The sequence below is a fragment of the Neoarius graeffei genome, chromosome 10 (genome assembly GCF_027579695.1).
Source record: "Neoarius graeffei isolate fNeoGra1 chromosome 10, fNeoGra1.pri, whole genome shotgun sequence".
Taxonomy (NCBI): Eukaryota; Metazoa; Chordata; class Actinopteri; order Siluriformes; family Ariidae; genus Neoarius; species Neoarius graeffei.
Genome location: NC_083578.1, coordinates 1,848,269 through 1,871,105, shown reverse-complemented (window position 1 = coordinate 1,871,105; position 22,837 = coordinate 1,848,269). Strand labels below are relative to the sequence as shown.

At 50.6% G+C, this 22,837-nt stretch overlaps 1 protein-coding gene across 1 annotated transcript in view; it reads right to left on the bottom strand.

The window, feature by feature from the left end:
• cabp1a (calcium binding protein 1a) overlaps positions 1-22,837 on the bottom strand; it is a 42,339-nt gene that overhangs the window by 12,110 nt on the left and 7,392 nt on the right. Inside the window, exon 2 of the mRNA XM_060930641.1 lies at positions 13,956-14,630. Within this exon, the coding sequence (XP_060786624.1) occupies positions 13,956-14,621 (666 nt within the window). The 5' untranslated portion in view covers positions 14,622-14,630. The remainder of the gene's footprint in view (positions 1-13,955; positions 14,631-22,837) is intronic.

Sequence of the window (22,837 nt, the reverse complement as noted above, 5' to 3'; positions counted from 1 at the left end):
TCTGATTGGCTGAGAGCAGCACGGTGTGATCTGATTGGCTGAGAGCAGTACGGTGTGATCTGATGGGCTGAGAGCAGCGCGGTGTGTTCTGATGGGCTGAGAGCAGTGCGGTGTGTTCTGATGGGCTGAGAGCAGTGCGGTGTGTTCTGATGGGCTGAGAGCAGTGCGGTGTGTTCTGATGGGCTGAGAGCAGTACGGTGTGCTCTGATGGGCTGAGAGCAGTACGGTGTGATCTGATGGGCTGAGAGCAGTACGGTGTGATCTGATGGGCTGAGAGCAGTACGGTGTGATCTGATTGGCTGAGAGCAGTACGGTGTGATCTGATGGGCTGAGAGCAGCGCGGTGTGTTCTGATGGGCTGAGAGCAGTGCGGTGTGTTCTGATGGGCTGAGAGCAGTACGGTGTGATCTGATTGGCTGAGAGCAGTACGGTGTGATCTGATGGGCTGAGAGCAGTACGGTGTGATCTGATGGGCTGAGAGCAGCGCGGTGTGTTCTGATGGGCTGAGAGCAGTACGGTGTGATCTGATGGGCTGAGAGCAGCGCGGTGTGTTCTGATGGGCTGAGAGCAGTGCGGTGTGTTCTGATGGGCTGAGAGCAGTACGGTGTGATCTGACGGGCTGAGAGCAGTACGGTGTGATCTGATGGGCTGAGAGCAGTGCGGTGTGATCTGATGGGCTGAGAGCAGTACGGTGTGTTCTGATTGGCTGAGAGCAGTACGGTGTGTTCTGATTGGCTGAGAGCAGTGCGGTGTGGTCTGATGGGCTGAGAGCAGTACGGTGTGATCTGATTGGCTGAGAGCAGCACGGTGTGATCTGATTGGCTGAGAGCAGTACGGTGTGATCTGATGGGCTGAGAGCAGCGCGGTGTGTTCTGATGGGCTGAGAGCAGTGCGGTGTGTTCTGATGGGCTGAGAGCAGTACGGTGTGCTCTGATGGGCTGAGAGCAGTACGGTGTGTTCTGATGGGCTGAGAGCAGTACGGTGTGTTCTGATGGGCTGAGAGCAGTACGGTGTGTTCTGATGGGCTGAGAGCAGTACGGTGTGTTCTGATGGGCTGAGAGCAGTACGGTGTGATCTGATGGGCTGAGAGCAGTACGGTGTGATCTGATGGGCTGAGAGCAGTACGGTGTGATCTGACGGGCTGAGAGCAGTACGGTGTGATCTGATGGGCTGAGAGCAGTGCGGTGTGATCTGATGGGCTGAGAGCAGTACGGTGTGTTCTGATTGGCTGAGAGCAGTACGGTGTGTTCTGATGGGCTGAGAGCAGTACGGTGTGCTCTGATGGGCTGAGAGCAGTACGGTGTGTTCTGATGGGCTGAGAGCAGTACGGTGTGTTCTGATGGGCTGAGAGCAGTACGGTGTGATCTGATGGGCTGAGAGCAGTACGGTGTGATCTGATGGGCTGAGAGCAGTACGGTGTGATCTGACGGGCTGAGAGCAGTACGGTGTGATCTGATGGGCTGAGAGCAGTGCGGTGTGATCTGATGGGCTGAGAGCAGTACGGTGTGTTCTGATTGGCTGAGAGCAGTACGGTGTGTTCTGATGGGCTGAGAGCAGTACGGTGTGATCTGATGGGCTGAGAGCAGTACGGTGTGATCTGATGGGCTGAGAGCAGTGCGGTGTGATCTGATGGGCTGAGAGCAGTACGGTGTGTTCTGATTGGCTGAGAGCAGTACGGTGTGTTCTGATGGGCTGAGAGCAGTGCAGTGTGTTCTGATGGGCTGAGAGCAGTACGGTGTGATCTGATGGGCTGAGAGCAGTACGGTGTGATCTGATGGGCTGAGAGCAGTACGGTGTGATCTGATGGGCTGAGAGCAGTACGGTGTGATCTGATGGGCTGAGAGCAGTACGGTGTGATCTGATGGGCTGAGAGCAGTACGGTGTGATCTGATGGGCTGAGAGCAGTACGGTGTGATCTGATGGGCTGAGAGCAGTACGGTGTGATCTGATGGGCTGAGAGCAGTACGGTGTGATCTGATGGGCTGAGAGCAGTGCGGTGTGATCTGATGGGCTGAGAGCAGTACGGTGTGTTCTGATGGGCTGAGAGCAGTACGGTGTGATCTGATGGGCTGAGAGCAGCGCGGTGTGTTCTGATGGGCTGAGAGCAGTACGGTGTGTTCTGATGGGCTGAGAGCAGTACGGTGTGATCTGATGGGCTGAGAGCAGTACGGTGTGATCTGATGGGCTGAGAGCAGTACGGTGTGATATGATGGGCTGAGAGCAGTACGGTGTGTTCTGATGGGCTGAGAGCAGTACGGTGTGATCTGATGGGCTGAGAGCAGTACGGTGTGATATGATGGGCTGAGAGCAGTGCGGTGTGATCTGATGGGCTGAGAGCAGTACGGTGTGTTCTGATTGGCTGAGAGCAGTACGGTGTGATCTGATGGGCTGAGAGCAGTACGGTGTGTTCTGATTGGCTGAGAGCAGTACGGTGTGTTCTGATGGGCTGAGAGCAGTACGGTGTGATCTGATGGGCTGAGAGCAGTGCAGTGTGTTCTGATGAGCTGAGAGCAGTACGATGTGATCTGATGGGCTGAGAGCAGTACGGTGTGATCTGATGGGCTGAGAGCAGTACGGTGTGATCTGATGGGCTGAGAGCAGTACGGTGTGATCTGATGGGCTGAGAGCAGTGCAGTGTGTTCTGATGGGCTGAGAGCAGTACGGTGTGATCTGATGGGCTGAGAGCAGTACGGTGTGATCTGATGGGCTGAGAGCAGTACGGTGTGTTCTGATGGGCTGAGAGCAGTACGGTGTGATCTGATGGGCTGAGAGCAGTACGGTGTGATCTGATGGGCTGAGAGCAGTACGGTGTGATCTGATGGGCTGAGAGCAGTACGGTGTGATCTGATGGGCTGAGAGCAGTACGGTGTGATCTGATGGGCTGAGAGCAGTACGGTGTGATCTGATGGGCTGAGAGCAGTACGGTGTGATCTGATGGGCTGAGAGCAGTACGGTGTGATCTGATGGGCTGAGAGCAGTACGGTGTGATCTGATGGGCTGAGAGCAGTACGGTGTGATCTGATGGGCTGAGAGCAGTACGGTGTGATCTGATGGGCTGAGAGCAGTACGGTGTGATCTGATGGGCTGAGAGCAGTACGGTGTGATCTGATGGGCTGAGAGCAGTACGGTGTGTTCTGATGGGCTGAGAGCAGTACGGTGTGATCTGATGGGCTGAGAGCAGTACGGTGTGATCTGATTGGCTGAGAGCAGTACGGTGTGATCTGATGGGCTGAGAGCAGTGCGGTGTGATCTGATGGGCTGAGAGCAGTACGGTGTGTTCTGATGGGCTGAGAGCAGTGCGGTGTGTTCTGATGGGCTGAGAGCAGTACGGTGTGATCTGATGGGCTGAGAGCAGTACGGTGTGATCTGATGGGCTGAGAGCAGTACGGTGTGATCTGATGGGCTGAGAGCAGTACGGTGTGATCTGATGGGCTGAGAGCAGTACGGTGTGATCTGATGGGCTGAGAGCAGTACGGTGTGTTCTGATGGGCTGAGAGCAGTACGGTGTGATCTGATGGGCTGAGAGCAGTACGGTGTGATCTGATGGGCTGAGAGCAGTACGGTGTGATCTGATGGGCTGAGAGCAGTGCGGTGTGATCTGATGGGCTGAGAGCAGTACGGTGTGTTCTGATGGGCTGAGAGCAGTGCGGTGTGTTCTGATGGGCTGAGAGCAGTACGGTGTGATCTGATGGGCTGAGAGCAGTACGGTGTGTTCTGATGGGCTGAGAGCAGCGCGGTGTGATCTGATGGGCTGAGAGCAGCGCGGTGTGGTCTGATGGGCTGAGAGCAGCGCGGTGTGGTCTGATGGGCTGAGAGCAGTACGGTGTGATCTGATGGGCTGAGAGCAGTACGGTGTGTTCTGATGGGCTGAGAGCAGCGCGGTGTGATCTGATGGGCTGAGAGCAGCGCGGTGTGGTCTGATGGGCTGAGAGCAGTGCGGTGTGTTCTGATGGGCTGAGAGCAGTGCGGTGTGTTCTGATGGGCTGAGAGCAGCACGGTGTGATCTGATGGGCTGAGAGCAGCGCGGTGTGGTCTGATGGGCTGAGAGCAGTACGGTGTGATCTGATGGGCTGAGAGCAGTGCGGTGTGTTCTGATGGGCTGAGAGCAGTACGGTGTGTTCTGATTGGCTGAGAGCAGTACGGTGTGTTCTGATTGGCTGAGAGCAGTATGGTGTGGTCTGACGGGCTGAGAGCAGTATGGTGTGGTCTGACGGGCTGAGAGCAGCGCGGTGTGATCTGATTGGCTGAGAGCAGTACGGTGTGATCTGATGGGCTGAGAGCAGCACGGTGTGATCTGATGGGCTGAGAGCAGTACGGTGTGTTCTGATGGGCTGAGAGCAGCGCGGTGTGTTCTGATGGGCTGAGAGCAGTACGGTGTGATATGATGGGCTGAGAGCAGTGCGGTGTGATCTGATGGGCTGAGAGCAGTACGGTGTGTTCTGATTGGCTGAGAGCAGTACGGTGTGATCTGATGGGCTGAGAGCAGTACGGTGTGTTCTGATTGGCTGAGAGCAGTACGGTGTGTTCTGATGGGCTGAGAGCAGTACGGTGTGATCTGATGGGCTGAGAGCAGTGCAGTGTGTTCTGATGAGCTGAGAGCAGTACGATGTGATCTGATGGGCTGAGAGCAGTACGGTGTGATCTGATGGGCTGAGAGCAGTACGGTGTGATCTGATGGGCTGAGAGCAGTACGGTGTGATCTGATGGGCTGAGAGCAGTGCAGTGTGTTCTGATGGGCTGAGAGCAGTACGGTGTGATCTGATGGGCTGAGAGCAGTACGGTGTGATCTGATGGGCTGAGAGCAGTACGGTGTGTTCTGATGGGCTGAGAGCAGTACGGTGTGATCTGATGGGCTGAGAGCAGTACGGTGTGATCTGATGGGCTGAGAGCAGTACGGTGTGATCTGATGGGCTGAGAGCAGTACGGTGTGATCTGATGGGCTGAGAGCAGTACGGTGTGATCTGATGGGCTGAGAGCAGTACGGTGTGATCTGATGGGCTGAGAGCAGTACGGTGTGATCTGATGGGCTGAGAGCAGTACGGTGTGATCTGATGGGCTGAGAGCAGTACGGTGTGATCTGATTGGCTGAGAGCAGTACGGTGTGATCTGATGGGCTGAGAGCAGTGCGGTGTGATCTGATGGGCTGAGAGCAGTACGGTGTGTTCTGATGGGCTGAGAGCAGTACGGTGTGATCTGATGGGCTGAGAGCAGTACGGTGTGATCTGATGGGCTGAGAGCAGTACGGTGTGATCTGATGGGCTGAGAGCAGTACGGTGTGATCTGATGGGCTGAGAGCAGTACGGTGTGATCTGATGGGCTGAGAGCAGTACGGTGTGATCTGATGGGCTGAGAGCAGTACGGTGTGATCTGATGGGCTGAGAGCAGTACGGTGTGTTCTGATGGGCTGAGAGCAGTACGGTGTGATCTGATGGGCTGAGAGCAGTACGGTGTGATCTGATTGGCTGAGAGCAGTACGGTGTGATCTGATGGGCTGAGAGCAGTGCGGTGTGATCTGATGGGCTGAGAGCAGTACGGTGTGTTCTGATGGGCTGAGAGCAGTGCGGTGTGTTCTGATGGGCTGAGAGCAGTACGGTGTGATCTGATGGGCTGAGAGCAGTACGGTGTGATCTGATGGGCTGAGAGCAGTACGGTGTGATCTGATGGGCTGAGAGCAGTACGGTGTGATCTGATGGGCTGAGAGCAGTACGGTGTGATCTGATGGGCTGAGAGCAGTACGGTGTGTTCTGATGGGCTGAGAGCAGTACGGTGTGATCTGATGGGCTGAGAGCAGTACGGTGTGATCTGATGGGCTGAGAGCAGTACGGTGTGATCTGATGGGCTGAGAGCAGTGCGGTGTGATCTGATGGGCTGAGAGCAGTACGGTGTGTTCTGATGGGCTGAGAGCAGTGCGGTGTGTTCTGATGGGCTGAGAGCAGTACGGTGTGATCTGATGGGCTGAGAGCAGTACGGTGTGTTCTGATGGGCTGAGAGCAGCGCGGTGTGATCTGATGGGCTGAGAGCAGCGCGGTGTGGTCTGATGGGCTGAGAGCAGCGCGGTGTGGTCTGATGGGCTGAGAGCAGTACGGTGTGTTCTGATGGGCTGAGAGCAGTGCGGTGTGTTCTGATGGGCTGAGAGCAGCACGGTGTGATCTGATGGGCTGAGAGCAGCGCGGTGTGGTCTGATGGGCTGAGAGCAGTGCGGTGTGATCTGATGGGCTGAGAGCAGTACGGTGTGTTCTGATGGGCTGAGAGCAGCGCGGTGTGATCTGATGGGCTGAGAGCAGCGCGGTGTGGTCTGATGGGCTGAGAGCAGTGCGGTGTGTTCTGATGGGCTGAGAGCAGTGCGGTGTGTTCTGATGGGCTGAGAGCAGCACGGTGTGATCTGATGGGCTGAGAGCAGCGCGGTGTGGTCTGATGGGCTGAGAGCAGTACGGTGTGATCTGATGGGCTGAGAGCAGTGCGGTGTGTTCTGATGGGCTGAGAGCAGTACGGTGTGTTCTGATTGGCTGAGAGCAGTACGGTGTGTTCTGATTGGCTGAGAGCAGTATGGTGTGGTCTGACGGGCTGAGAGCAGTATGGTGTGGTCTGACGGGCTGAGAGCAGCGCGGTGTGATCTGATTGGCTGAGAGCAGTACGGTGTGATCTGATGGGCTGAGAGCAGCACGGTGTGATCTGATGGGCTGAGAGCAGTACGGTGTGTTCTGATGGGCTGAGAGCAGCGCGGTGTGTTCTGATGGGCTGAGAGCAGTGCGGTGTGTTCTGATGGGCTGAGAGCAGTACGGTGTGATCTGATGGGCTGAGAGCAGCGCGGTGTGATCTGATGGGCTGAGAGCAGTACGGTGTGTTCTGATGGGCTGAGAGCAGCGCGGTGTGTTCTGATGGGCTGAGAGCAGTACGGTGTGTTCTGATGGGCTGAGAGCAGTACGGTGTGATCTGATGGGCTGAGAGCAGTACGGTGTGTTCTGATGGGCTGAGAGCAGTGCGGTGTGTTCTGATGGGCTGAGAGCAGTACGGTGTGTTCTGATGGGCTGAGAGCAGTACGGTGTGTTCTGATGGGCTGAGAGCAGTACGGTGTGTTCTGATGGGCTGAGAGCAGTACGGTGTGATCTGATGGGCTGAGAGCAGCGCGGTGTGGTCTGATGGGCTGAGAGCAGTACGGTGTGTTCTGATGGGCTGAGAGCAGTACGGTGTGTTCTGATGGGCTGAGAGCAGCGCGGTGTGATCTGATGGGCTGAGAGCAGCGCGGTGTGGTCTGATGGGCTGAGAGCAGTACGGTGTGTTCTGACGGGCTGAGAGCAGTACGGTGTGTTCTGATGGGCTGAGAGCAGTACGGTGTGTTCTGATGGGCTGAGAGCAGTACGGTGTGTTCTGATGGGCTGAGAGCAGTACGGTGTGATCTGATGGGCTGAGAGCAGTACGGTGTGTTCTGATGGGCTGAGAGCAGTACGGTGTGTTCTGATGGGCTGAGAGCAGTACGGTGTGATCTGATGGGCTGAGAGCAGTACGGTGTGTTCTGATGGGCTGAGAGCAGTACGGTGTGATCTGATGGGCTGAGAGCAGTGCGGTGTGTTCTGATGGGCTGAGAGCAGTACGGTGTGATCTGATGGGCTGAGAGCAGTGCGGTGTGTTCTGATGGGCTGAGAGCAGTGCGGTGTGTTCTGATGGGCTGAGAGCAGTACGGTGTGTTCTGATGGGCTGAGAGCAGTGCGGTGTGTTCTGATGGGCTGAGAGCAGTACGGTGTGTTCTGATGGGCTGAGAGCAGTACGGTGTGTTCTGATGGGCTGAGAGCAGTGCGGTGTGTTCTGATGGGCTGAGAGCAGTACGGTGTGATCTGATGGGCTGAGAGCAGCGCGGTGTGATCTGATGGGCTGAGAGCAGTACGGTGTGATCTGATGGGCTGAGAGCAGTACGGTGTGATCTGATGGGCTGAGAGCAGTACGGTGTGATCTGATGGGCTGAGAGCAGTACGGTGTGATCTGATGGGCTGAGAGCAGTACGGTGTGTTCTGATGGGCTGAGAGCAGTATGGTGTGATCTGACGGGCTGAGAGCAGTACGGTGTGTTCTGATGGGCTGAGAGCAGTACGGTGTGTTCTGATTGGCTGAGAGCAGCACGGTGTGATCTGATGGGCTGAGAGCAGTATGGTGTGATCTGACGGGCTGAGAGCAGTACGGTGTGTTCTGATGGGCTGAGAGCAGTACGGTGTGATCTGATGGGCTGAGAGCAGTACGGTGTGTTCTGATGGGCTGAGAGCAGCACGGTGTGATCTGATTGGCTGAGAGCAGCACGGTGTGATCTGATGGGCTGAGAGCAGTACGGTGTGTTCTGATTGGCTGAGAGCAGCACGGTGTGATCTGATGGGCTGAGAGCAGTATGGTGTGATCTGACGGGCTGAGAGCAGTATGGTGTGTTCTGATGGGCTGAGAGCAGTACGGTGTGTTCTGATGGGCTGAGAGCAGTACGGTGTGATCTGACGGGCTGAGAGCAGCGCGGTGTGATCTGATGGGCTGAGAGCAGTACGGTGTGATCTGATGGGCTGAGAGCAGTACGGTGTGTTCTGATGGGCTGAGAGCAGCGCGGTGTGTTCTGATGGGCTGAGAGCAGTGCGGTGTGTTCTGATGGGCTGAGAGCAGCGCGGTGTGTTCTGATGGGCTGAGAGCAGTATGGTGTGGTCTGACGGGCTGAGAGCAGTATGGTGTGGTCTGACGGGCTGAGAGCAGCGCGGTGTGATCTGATGGGCTGAGAGCAGTACGGTGTGATCTGATGGGCTGAGAGCAGTACGGTGTGTTCTGATGGGCTGAGAGCAGCGCGGTGTGTTCTGATGGGCTGAGAGCAGTGCGGTGTGTTCTGATGGGCTGAGAGCAGCGCGGTGTGATCTGATTGGCTGAGAGCAGTATGGTGTGGTCTGACGGGCTGAGAGCAGTATGGTGTGGTCTGACGGGCTGAGAGCAGCGCGGTGTGATCTGATGGGCTGAGAGCAGTACGGTGTGATCTGATGGGCTGAGAGCAGTACGGTGTGTTCTGATGGGCTGAGAGCAGCGCGGTGTGTTCTGATGGGCTGAGAGCAGTGCGGTGTGTTCTGATGGGCTGAGAGCAGTACGGTGTGATCTGATGGGCTGAGAGCAGCGCGGTGTGATCTGATGGGCTGAGAGCAGTACGGTGTGTTCTGATGGGCTGAGAGCAGCGCGGTGTGTTCTGATGGGCTGAGAGCAGTACGGTGTGTTCTGATGGGCTGAGAGCAGCGCGGTGTGATCTGATGGGCTGAGAGCAGTACGGTGTGTTCTGATGGGCTGAGAGCAGTACGGTGTGTTCTGATGGGCTGAGAGCAGTACGGTGTGATCTGATGGGCTGAGAGCAGTATGGTGTGATCTGATTGGCTGAGAGCAGTACGGTGTGTTCTGATGGGCTGAGAGCAGTACGGTGTGTTCTGATGGGCTGAGAGCAGTACGGTGTGATCTGATGGGCTGAGAGCAGTACGGTGTGTTCTGATGGGCTGAGAGCAGCGCGGTGTGATCTGATGGGCTGAGAGCAGTACGGTGTGTTCTGATGGGCTGAGAGCAGTACGGTGTGTTCTGATGGGCTGAGAGCAGCGCGGTGTGATCTGATGGGCTGAGAGCAGTACGGTGTGTTCTGATGGGCTGAGAGCAGTACGGTGTGTTCTGATGGGCTGAGAGCAGCGCGGTGTGATCTGATGGGCTGAGAGCAGCGCGGTGTGTTCTGATGGGCTGAGAGCAGTACGGTGTGTTCTGATGGGCTGAGAGCAGCGCGGTGTGATCTGATGGGCTGAGAGCAGTACGGTGTGTTCTGATGGGCTGAGAGCAGTACGGTGTGTTCTGATGGGCTGAGAGCAGTACGGTGTGATCTGATGGGCTGAGAGCAGTATGGTGTGATCTGATTGGCTGAGAGCAGTACGGTGTGTTCTGATGGGCTGAGAGCAGTACGGTGTGTTCTGATGGGCTGAGAGCAGTACGGTGTGATCTGATGGGCTGAGAGCAGCGCGGTGTGATCTGATGGGCTGAGAGCAGTACGGTGTGTTCTGATGGGCTGAGAGCAGTACGGTGTGTTCTGATTGGCTGAGAGCAGCACATTGTGATCTGATTGGCTGAGAGCAGTACGGTGTGTTCTGATTGGCTGAGAGTGGTAGCATGGGGAATTTACTGTGTTGTTATTGTGTACATGTTTATGCATGCAGTGATTCCTGATTTCTCACCATAATCCACAGGGAGCAGTTTACCACACACACACACACACACACACACACACACACACACACACACACACACACACACACAAATTCTTCAGTGCTTCCACTGAACAAAAAACACTGCATCACACATTAACACCTGTTCATTTTACATCTTAAATAAAACTGTTTTTTCACCATTAAGCTTTATCCACTTGGGTCAGTTTTTCTGTGTGTGTGTGTGTGTGTGTGTGTGTGTGTGTGTGTGTGTGTGTGTGTGTGGGACAGTAGGAGGAGGAGTGTGCCTCTCATTCAGACATCCATATTAGCGTTCTCACAGCAGGAAGCCAAGCTGCTAATCCAAACATTCATTAATAGGAGATTCTACAAATAAACACACACACACACACACACACACACACACACACACACACACACACACACACACACACACACACACACACACACAGCTGGGTTTGTTAACAAGGGTTTCTGCAGTCGTATGTTCTCATGGGACAAACAGGATGAGTGTAGATTCACACTCGGGGAAACTTTCTCTTTGTGCTGTCACACACTGAGTCACTTCTTTTCAGTTCCACAGCAATTCAAACCCAGGTCTGGATTAGACCAGATTTCAGTTAGATCACATTCTAGATTCTTCCTCTTTCTGTTCGGGGTCTCCACAGTGGATAATGTCCCTCCTGTTGTCCGTATCTTCTTCTGTCCCACCAACCATCCTCATGTCCTCCTTCACCACATCCATAAATCGCATCTTTGCTCTTCCTCTTTCCTTTCTACCTGCAACTCCATCTCCAGTGTTCTTCTCCCAGTAAACCCTGGATCTCTCCTCTGTACGTGTCCAAACTATCTCAATCTCAACTCTCTCACTTTGTCTCCAAGCCGTCCTACATATCCTGTCCCTCTAATATTCTCATTTCTAATCCTTTCCAACTTTGTTTCTCCCAGTGAGAATCTCAGCATCTTCAGCTCTGCTCCCTCCAGTTCAGCCTCCTGTCTTTTTGTCTCCAAACCGTACAACATCGCTGCTCTTACTGCCGTCTTCTACACTTTCCCTTTCACTCTTGCTGGCAACCTTCTGTCACAGATTGCTCCTGACCTGCTCCTCTCCTCCATCCATTCCAACCTGCTCACACTCTCTTCTTCACTTCTCTTCCGCACTCGCCGTTAGTTTCTAGATTACACGATTAAAATTAGATCAGGTTTAGATTACACCACATTTAGTTCAGATTCTGTTTTGGAAAAATGATCCCAGTTTAATTAGATCGGGGTGGATTAAGCCTGCTTTGGTTCTGATCTGATTTATCTGATTAACAGGCTGAAATGGACTAAAATTGGAATAGAGTTTGATTAGACTAAGTTTAGATTAAATCAGGACCGTTTTGTACCGGTCTTAATCAGTCTGACATGAAGAAATCCTGACATGTCCGTGGCACTGTAACGTGTAACACTTAAATATGGAATAAATTAGATCAGATTCTTTTTCACAGGGATTCATCATTTCACAGTCCCCTCAGCTCCATCACTGTTTCAGTGAAAAATTAACCTTCATGACCAAAGAGGATCTGTTTCATAAATTTTACACCACATTTCAATAATCTATCAGTCGTGAGGTGGTTAAGCGGAGCCATCCCCCCCCCCCCACAGACCCCCCACCTTAACCCTGCCCTCTGTTCTAAAGTAATCGTTTTTGAACAACACCATAAACTGTGATTAAATGTACATCCATCTCTCGACAGAAATATTCTCATCCTCAGAACTGAACCTGATGTTAGCAAGAACATTTTTATGTGATCTCTCTCTCTCTCTCTCTCTCTCAGACACACACTGATTTTTTTGAGATCTCTCTGACCTTGTTCTGGTCTTCTGGGAAATGAGTTATGATGGTGGCAGTGTATTTTTGATGAAAGCAAAGATTGATCTGGGAAAGACATGAGAGAACAGAGCACTAACGGGAATACGGAGAAGAATGAGAGATAAAAAAGGATAAATATGGAAACAGCTGTAAAAAAAGCGCAAATGGCATTTTCACATGAGGACATTTCCCTCGTTCTTGTGAAGACAAACTGCAGAAGCATCTGTTCACAACGCAAGCTGAGAATGTCTCTCTCTCTCTCTCTCTCTCTCTCTCTCTCTCTCTCTCACACACACACACACACACACACACACACACACACAGAGTCTGAGCCACTGATTCATGGTGTGAATTAGAGTGACAGGCAAAACAACACACGGCCAAACAGAATGTTTTTCCCATTAAATTATGTGTGCGTTCTCATTCGCTAACCCAACATTACATCACACACACAAAACACACACACAGTTAATAAAAAATAGTTTGGGCATAATAAAATGCATACAGTGTTTAAAAAATGCAGTTCATCAGCCAAAAAAAAAAAGTTGTGTGTGTGACATTCCTGATGTTAGCACTGGAGCTACAATGCTAATGCAGCTAATACATAATGAACGCCTATAATCTCCGCTTTAGTGCGTGTCACATCACACACGTGTCTGTTTGATTCAGGTTCTGATTTATTACAACTAACGTCACAAATTACGAAGCTAAGTTGTCTGTGTACAGTCTGATTCATTAAATGATGTTGTGTGTAAGCAATACTTCGGGGGGGTGTATTTTGCATGTGCTAATTTTCAGACTTCAGAACGTGATGAGTTCTCAAAGAAACTTCCAGAAGAGTAAAACTTAAACTGAAGCTAGAATTGATTAAACGTTCAAAGATGTATTGAAAAATGGGTCTGTGTAATGATTAACACAGAATGCTAGTTTTAATTACACAGTAAACAGCAACACGAACTAAACTAGCAGTTACGCTGAGAGGAACACGATCTTTATCTGAAGCGTTATTTAACACTTTACATGAGCTGGTGAAATAATTAATCAACACATTTCTTTAAATTTTTATCCAGATTAGTGTAAAGCTGCTTTGTGACATGTGCATTGTTAAAATAAATAAAACTGAATTGATTAAATACACTCAATATAATCATACTGTAATTACACACACACACTCTGTATAATCACATTACAGGCGTTTAGCAGACGCTCTTATCCAGAGCGGTGTACAACACACCCAGGGCAGCCTGGGGAGCAGCCGGGGGTTCGATGCCTTGCTCAAGGGCACTTCAGTCATTCCTGCTTGTCCTGGGAATCAAACCAGCGACCTTTTGGTCCCAAAGCTGCTTCTCTAACCATGATTCTTGCCCCATGGTGTTAATTCACAGCATGGTCTTTAAAGAGTGCAGTGTTTAACAGCCCAATGCAGGCGCTAATTCAATATTTTAGGTTTTAATTCAACTCTCAGTGTTTGTTTAATCATGTAAAACTCTGTAGGTGTTCATGTGGTGCTGTTGGTGTTAAATCAGTACATTAAAAAAATACTGTAGGTGTTATTTAGACAGTGCAGCTGCTGGAGGAGTGAAACCTTTATTTTAGATTTTAATTCAATCTTGTACCGTAGGCGTGAATTCTGTGTCACAGGTGTGGATTAAACTCTGCACATGTTCATTACATACTGTTTTGAGATATTGTTTAGATAGTGCCGGTGTTAATCATCTCTGTGTTTTAATCTAGCTGCACTGTATGTGTCCAGGTGTTAATGACCAAATCCAGGTGTTACTTAAACTCTGCAGATGTTCATTCTGCACTGTCGGTGTTATTTAAACAGTCCAGATGTGAATAAGCTAGTCCAGGTGTTAATGAAGCCCTGTAGTGTCTCGGCACGGTCTCTGCTCCTCACCTGTCCGAACACGGAGTTGAGAATAGGCCGCAGTTTCACGTCCGAGTCGGAAGATGCTGCGCTCGCGGAGGCTGCGGGTGCCGGTGAGCACGAGCCCGGGTCGGGGTCGCGCGCTTGTCCCCCGGTGCCGGATGTCCGCTGGTGTGTCCGGGGGGACTGGAAGAACAGGAGCGAGGTGGAAGAAGAAGTGGAGGCCGTCTCTTCCGAGCCCTCGGAGAAAGACCGAGTCCGGTTGGGCACGCGAGCACCGTGAGCATGTCTGGTGCGCGGCTCGTGCGGCAGGTCGTCCCGCGCGGACCGGTGATGGTGATGATGGTGATGATGGTGGTGGTGATTGTTATGGTGATGGTGATGGTGATGGTGTCGGTGCGCGTGTCTGGAGGTCTTGCGTTCTTTCCCACCACCGTCACCGCCGCTGCTCGCGCCCGGCTGCTCCGGTGCATCGTCACGCAGTTTGGGCTGGCTCTTCCCCGCCGCGCGCTTCCGGTCCGGTGGCGACGGCAGCAGCAGCGCCGGGTGGCAGAGCGGCCGGCGCGAGCTCGCGTCGCTCTCGGGGCTCCAGAGCGGCTCGTCCGGGGCTCGCGATCTCCGGTCCGCCGCGGAAGATCTGATGAGAGAAGCGGTCGAGTCGCTTTTAGGGAGCGAGAGACTCATGATAGGCTTCATCTGTTCATCCTAAAGAGAGGGAAGGAGAAAGGGAGGGAGAGGAGAGAGAGAGGGGAATTCAAGGTGAGCCAATAACATCATGCTGGTGTGCGTGTGTGTGTGTGTGTTTGGTGGATATGCACGTGGTGGTATTCGGTTATACAATATACCGCGGTATTCAGGGCGCACAACACATCAGTGGCTGAATTCCAGGTTGGGAGAAAGGAAGGGACCCTTTAATAAAGAAAGAGCTTCACAAAAAATAAATATAAAACTTTAACACGTCATTTAAAAATATTTTATGGTAACGTTAAATATTAAAATCGGACACATGGTGGAGGTGGCACAGTGGTGTAGTGGTTAGCGCTGTCGCCTCACAGCAAGAAGGTCCTGGGTTCGAGCCCCGTGGCCGGCGAGGGCCCTTCTGTGCGGAGTTTGCATGTTCTCCCCGTGTCCGCGTGGGTTTCCTCCGGGTGCTCCGGTTTCCCCCACAGTCCAAAGACATGCAGGTTAGGTTAACTGGTGACTCTAAATTGAGCGTAGGTGTGAATGTGAGTGTGAATGGTTGTCTGTGTCTATGTGTCAGCCCTGTGATGACCTGGCGACTTGTCCAGGGTGAACCCCGCCTTTCACCCGTAGTCAGCTGGGATAGGATCCAGCTCGCCTGCGACCCTGTAGAACAGGATAAAGCGGCTACAGATAATGGATGGATGGACACATGGTGGTGTGTAGTGCTGCTCTATAAGCTGTTGTTATCGCTGTTATATTCATATCTACAGCATGGAGGACACCAGTGATGTTCACTGAATGTGTTCATATTTTTGGTGAACTGAAAGAATCAGTTTGTAACTAATCAATGGGAACGTGAGTGTAGCTCACACTGGTGAGAGTGAACGATGCTCACAGAGCAGAAGTAGCGATCACAGGCAAAACTTTCATGTTGAGATATGAAATACGATGTGTAACGGTGTTTCATGATCACACCTTGAAAAAGTATTACGTGACCATCCCAATGTTCTAGCAGGTTCCTTGTCTTGACCAGTCTTGTCTTACAGTGATGTGCTCCAATGAGCTGGTCGTGACACAACTGATTTGTGTAGACTGCAAGAGTTTTCTAATGGTAGGTGAAATTTGTTTTTTAAATTGACGATCAAAATTTTCACTTTGGATTCAGCAGCTTATTAAAAAAATGAGGAAGAAATGAAAGTGAACAAGACGAGTTTATTTTTTTGGAGTGTGAATTGAACTTTGAGTTAACTCTTGTTAAGTGTGAACTTTCACAACACTGGAGGGCAGTGTGAGGTAGTGTACAAGGACGTAAGGTCACATATGAGGATGTGAGGTTATGTACAGTATGAGGATGTGAGATACCATATGAGTGTGTGTGTGGTAGTGTATGATGACATGAGTCTGTGTATAAGTGTGAGAGGTAGTGCATGAGGATGTGGGATTATGTATAAGTGTATGATGTGACATTATCATACACTACCTCTCACACTTACACACAACCCCACATCCTCATACACTACCTCACACTATCTTACACAACCTCAGATCCTCATGCACCACCTCTCACACGTATACACAACCCCACATCCTCATACACTACCTCACACTATCTTACACAACCTCAGATCCTCATGCACCACCTCTCACACGTATACACAATCTCACATCTTCATGCACTACCTCACACACTCATACATAACCACACATTATCATACACTATCTCTCACACTTACACACAACCTCAGATCCTCATGCACTACCTCTCACACTTATACATAGCCTCACATCCTCATGCACTACCTCTCACACTTATACACAACCCCAGATCCTCATGCACTACCTCTCACACTTATACTCAGCCTCACATCCTCATGCATTACCTCACACACTTATACTCAGCCTCACATCCTCATCCATTACCTCACACACTTATACACAGCCTTACATCCTCATGCACTACCTCTCACACTTATACACAGCCTCACATCCTCATGTACTACCTCTCACACTTATACACAGCCTCACATCCTCATGCACTACCTCACACACTTATACACAGCCTTACATCCTCATGCACTACCTCTCACACTTATACACAGCCTCACATCCTCATGCACTACCTCTCACACTTATACACAGCCTCACATCCTCATGCACTACCTCTCACACTTATACACAGCCTCACATCCTCATGCACTACCTCTCACACTTATACACAGCCTCACATCCTCATGCACTACCTCTCACTTATACACAACCCCAGATCCTCATGCACTACCTCACACACTTATACACAGCCTTACATCCTCATGCACTACCTCACACACTTATACACATCCTCACGCACTACCTCTCACACTTATACACAGCCTCACATCCTCATGCACTACCTCTCACACTTATACACAGCCTCACATCCTCATGCACTACCTCTCACACTTATACACAACCCCAGATCCTCATGCACTACCTCACACACTTATACACAGCCTTACATCCTCATGCACTACCTCACACACTTATACACATCCTCACACACTACCTCACACACTTATACATAACCACACATTATCATACACTATCTCTCACACTTACACACAACCTCAGATCCTCATGCACTACCTCTCACACTTATACATAGCCTCACATCCTCATGCACTACCTCTCACACTTATACACAACCCCAGATCCTCATGCACTACCTCTCACACTTATACTCAGCCTCACATCCTCATCCATTACCTCACACACTTATACACAGCCTTACATCCTCATGCACTACCTCTCACACTTATACACAGCCTCACATCCTCATGTACTACCTCTCACACTTATACACAGCCTCACATCCTCATGCACTACCTCACACACTTATACACAGCCTTACATCCTCATGCACTACCTCTCACACTTATACACAGCCTCACATCCTCATGCACTACCTCTCACACTTATACACAGCCTCACATCCTCATGCACTACCTCTCACACTTATACACAGCCTCACATCCTCATGCACTACCTCTCACACTTATACACAGCCTCACATCCTCATGCACTACCTCTCACTTATACACAACCCCAGATCCTCATGCACTACCTCACACACTTATACACAGCCTTACATCCTCATGCACTACCTCACACACTTATACACATCCTCACGCACTACCTCACACACTTATACACAACCTCACATCCTCATGCACTACCTCTCACACTTATACACAACCCCAGATCCTCATGCACTACCTCTCACACTTATACACAGCCTCACATCCTCATGCACTACCTCTCACTTATACACAACCCCAGATCCTCATGCACTACCTCACACACTTATACACAGCCTTACATCCTCATGCACTACCTCACACACTTCTAGACATCCTCACGCACTACCTCACACACTTATACACAACCTCACATCCTCATGCACTACCTCACACACTCATGTACATCACATCTTTATGCACTACATCACACACTCATACACAACCTCAGATCCTTATGCACTACATCACATGCTCATATACAACCTCTGTTCCTCATGCACTACCTCCCATGCTCATACACAACTTCACATCCTCATGCACTACCTCACACACTTACACAACCTCAGATCCTCATGCACTACCTCACACGCTCATACACAACCTCAGATTCTCATGCACTACCTCACACACGTACACCTCTGGTATGTGAGGTAGTATATCTCATCTCATTATCTGTAGCCGCTTTATCCTTCTACAGGGTCGCAGGCGAGCTGGAGCCTATCCCAGCTGACTACGGGCGAAAGGCGGGGTTCACCCTGGACAAGTCGCCAGGTCATCACAGGGCTGACACATAGACACAGACAACCATTCACACTCACATTCACACCTACGCTCAATTTAGAGTCACCAGTTAACCTAACCTGCATGTCTTTGGACTGTGGGGGAAACCGGAGCACCCGGAGGAAACCCACGCGGACACGGGGAGAACATGCAAACTCCGCACAGAAAGGCCCTCGCCGGCCACGGGGCTCGAACCCGGACCTTCTTGCTGTGAGGCGACAGCACTAACCACTACACCACCGTGCCGCCTGAGGTAGTATATGTTGATGTGAATTTGTGTATGATTGTGTGAGATAGTGTATGAGGATGTGAGTTTGCTTATGAATGTGTGAGAGCGTATGATGGTTTGAAGTTGTGTTTGAGGATGTGACATAATGTATGAAAGTGTGAGGTAGTGAATGATAATGTGAAGTAGTAATAGTTCATTATTATTATTATTATTATTATTATTATTATTATTATTATTATTATCACAGTTTCATAAGGCACCATGTGTCTCTCAAGCACTCAGTTCTGGTATGTAGGTGGATCACCTCATTCACACACACACACACACACACACACACACACACACACACACACACACACACACACACACACACACACGTCACCATGATTAGCATCAACGCCTCCTTGTTTCTTCTTTCTGCTCTTTTTTTCTGCCATCTTGACCATGTCCCCTTACTCCCAGACAGCAGTGAACTTTCAGGATGCATCACGCTCTCACTCTCGCCTACGCACTTCCACCTGACTAAACACCACGTCCCAGTACAGGCCCATATTCAGAATAACCTGCATGATACACCTCTGTTATCTGATCATCTGCATAATTCATTGAGACCACTTATCTTTTTAGATTTCTTTACATGGTTTGTGTATGAGTATTTAAGGTTGTGTAGAAGTGTGCGAGGTTATGTAAGAGTGTGAGCTTATGTGTAAGTGAGTGTGTGAGGTTGAGTATGAGTGTAGGAGGTTTTGGATGAGTCTGTGAGATAATATAGAAGTGCGTGAGGTTGTGTACGAGTGTGTGTGATAATATACAAGTGTATGAGTTTATGTAGAATCATCGATGGTTGTGTACATAAATGTGTGTACGAGTGTATGAGGGTGTGTACAAGTCTTTGAGGGTGTGTATGAGCATGTGAGTGTGTGAGATTGTGTATGAGTGTTTGAGAGTGTGTGATGGTGTGTATGAGTGTGTGAGTGTTTATATGAGTGTGTGAAGGTGTGTATGAGCGTGTGAGGGTGTGTATGAGTGTGTGAGGGTGTGTATGAGCGTGTGAGGGTGTGTATGAGTGTGTGAGGGTGTGTATGAGCGTGTGAGGGTGTGTATGAGTGTGTGAGGGTGTGTATGAGCGTGTGAGGGTGTGTATGAGTGTGTGAGGGTGTGTATGAGCGTGTGAGGGTGTGTATGAGTGTGTGAGGGTGTGTATGAGTGTTTGAGGTTGTGTATGAGTGTGTGAAGGTGTATACGAGTGTGTGAAAGTATTTATGAGTGTTTGAGGTTGTGTACAAGTGTGTGAGGGTATGTTTGAGTGTAAGAGTGTGTGTATGAGACTGTGAAGGTGTGTATGAGGGTGTGTCTGAGTGTGTGAAGGTGTGTAAGGGTGTGTATGAGCATGTGAGGCTGTGTATGAGTGTGTATGAGTGTGTGAGGGTGTGTATGAGTGTGTGCAGGTGTGTAAAGGTGTGTTTGTGTGTGTATGAGAGTGTGAGGGTGTGTATGAGTGTTCGAGTGTGTGTATGAGGGTGTGTGTGGGTGTGTATGAGTGTGCAAGGGTGTGTATGAGTATGTGAGGGTGTGTGAGGGTGTGTATGAGTGTGCAAGTGTGTGTATGAGTATGTGAGGGTGTGTGAGTGTGTGTGAGGGTGTGTATGAGTGTGTGAGTGTGTGTATGAGTGTGTGAAGGTGTGTAAGGGTGTGTATGTGTGTGTATGAGTGTGTGAGGGCGTGTATGAGTGTGCAAGTGTGTGTATGAGTGTGTGAGTGTGTGTATGAGTGTGTGAAGGTGTGTAAGGGTGTGTATGTGTGTGTATGAGTGTGTGAGGGCGTGTATGTGTGTGCATGAGGGTGTGTGATGGCGTGTATGAGTGTGCGAGTGTGTGTGATGGTGTGTATGAGTGTGTGAGGGTGTGTATGAGTGTGCAAGGGTGTGTATGAGTGTGCAAGGGTGTGTATGAGTGTGCAAGTGTGTGTATGAGTGTGTGTGTGTGAGGGTGTGTATGAGTGTGCAAGTGTGTGTGTGTGTGTGTGTGTGTGTGTGTGTGTGTGTGTGTGTGTGTGTGTGAGGGTGTGTATGAGTGTGCAAGTGTGTGTATGAGTGTGTGAGGGTGTGTATGAGTGTGCAAGTGTGTGTGAGGGTGTGTGATGGTGTGTATGAGTGTGTGATGGTGTGTATGAGTGTGCGAGTGTGTGTGAGGGTGTGTGATGGTGTGTATGAGTGTGTGATGGTGTGTATGAGTGTGCGAGTGTGTGTGAGGGTGTGTGATGGTGTGTATGAGTGTGTGATGGTGTGTATGAGTGTGCGAGTGTGTGTGAGGGTGTGTGATGGTGTGTATGAGTGTGTGAGGGTGTGTATGAGTGTGCGAGTGTGTGTGAGGGTGTGTGATGGTGTGTATGAGTGTGCGAGTGTGTGTGAGGGTGTGTGATGGTGTGTATGAGTGTGTGATGGTGTGTATGAGTGTGCGAGTGTGTGTGAGGGTGTGTGATGGTGTGTATGAGTGTGTGAGGGCGTGTATGAGTGTGCAAGTGTGTGTATGAGTGTGTGAGTGTGTGTATGAGTGTGTGAAGGTGTGTAAGGGTGTGTATGTGTGTGTATGAGTGTGTGAGGGCGTGTATGTGTGTGCATGAGGGTGTGTGATGGCGTGTATGAGTGTGCGAGTGTGTGTGATGGTGTGTATGAGTGTGTGAGGGTGTGTATGAGTGTGCAAGGGTGTGTATGAGTGTGCAAGGGTGTGTATGAGTGTGCAAGTGTGTGTATGAGTGTGTGTGTGTGAGGGTGTGTATGAGTGTGCAAGTGTGTGTGTGTGTGTGTGTGTGTGTGTGTGTGTGTGTGTGTGTGTGTGTGAGGGTGTGTATGAGTGTGCGAGTGTGTGTGTGTGTGTGTGTGTGTGTGTGTGTGTGTGTGTGTGTGTGTGTGAGGGTGTGTATGAGTGTGCAAGTGTGTGTATGAGTGTGTGAGGGTGTGTATGAGTGTGCAAGTGTGTGTGAGGGTGTGTGATGGTGTGTATGAGTGTGTGATGGTGTGTATGAGTGTGCGAGTGTGTGTGAGGGTGTGTGATGGTGTGTATGAGTGTGTGATGGTGTGTATGAGTGTGCGAGTGTGTGTGAGGGTGTGTGATGGTGTGTATGAGTGTGTGATGGTGTGTATGAGTGTGCGAGTGTGTGTGAGGGTGTGTGATGGTGTGTATGAGTGTGTGAGGGTGTGTATGAGTGTGCGAGTGTGTGTGAGGGTGTGTGATGGTGTGTATGAGTGTGCGAGTGTTTATATGAGTGTGTGAAGGTGTGTATGAGCGTGTGAGGGTGTGTATGAGCGTGTGAGGGTGTGTATGAGTGTGTGAGGGTGTGTATGAGCGTGTGAGGGTGTGTATGAGTGTGTGAGGGTGTGTATGAGTGTGTGAGGGTGTGTATGAGCGTGTGAGGGTGTGTATGAGTGTTTGAGGTTGTGTATGAGTGTGTGAAGGTGTATACGAGTGTGTGAAAGTATTTATGAGTGTTTGAGGTTGTGTACAAGTGTGTGAGGGTATGTTTGAGTGTAAGAGTGTGTGTATGAGACTGTGAAGGTGTGTATGAGGGTGTGTCTGAGTGTGTGAAGGTGTGTAAGGGTGTGTATGAGCATGTGAGGCTGTGTATGAGTGTGTATGAGTGTGTGAGGGTGTGTATGAGTGTGTGCAGGTGTGTAAAGGTGTGTTTGTGTGTGTATGAGAGTGTGAGGGTGTGTATGAGTGTTCGAGTGTGTGTATGAGGGTGTGTGTGGGTGTGTATGAGTGTGCAAGGGTGTGTATGAGTATGTGAGGGTGTGTGAGGGTGTGTATGAGTGTGCAAGTGTGTGTATGAGTATGTGAGGGTGTGTGAGTGTGTGTGAGGGTGTGTATGAGTGTGTGAGTGTGTGTATGAGTGTGTGAAGGTGTGTAAGGGTGTGTATGTGTGTGTATGAGTGTGTGAGGGCGTGTATGAGTGTGCAAGTGTGTGTATGAGTGTGTGAGTGTGTGTATGAGTGTGTGAAGGTGTGTAAGGGTGTGTATGTGTGTGTATGAGTGTGTGAGGGCGTGTATGTGTGTGCATGAGGGTGTGTGATGGCGTGTATGAGTGTGCGAGTGTGTGTGATGGTGTGTATGAGTGTGTGAGGGTGTGTATGAGTGTGCAAGGGTGTGTATGAGTGTGCAAGGGTG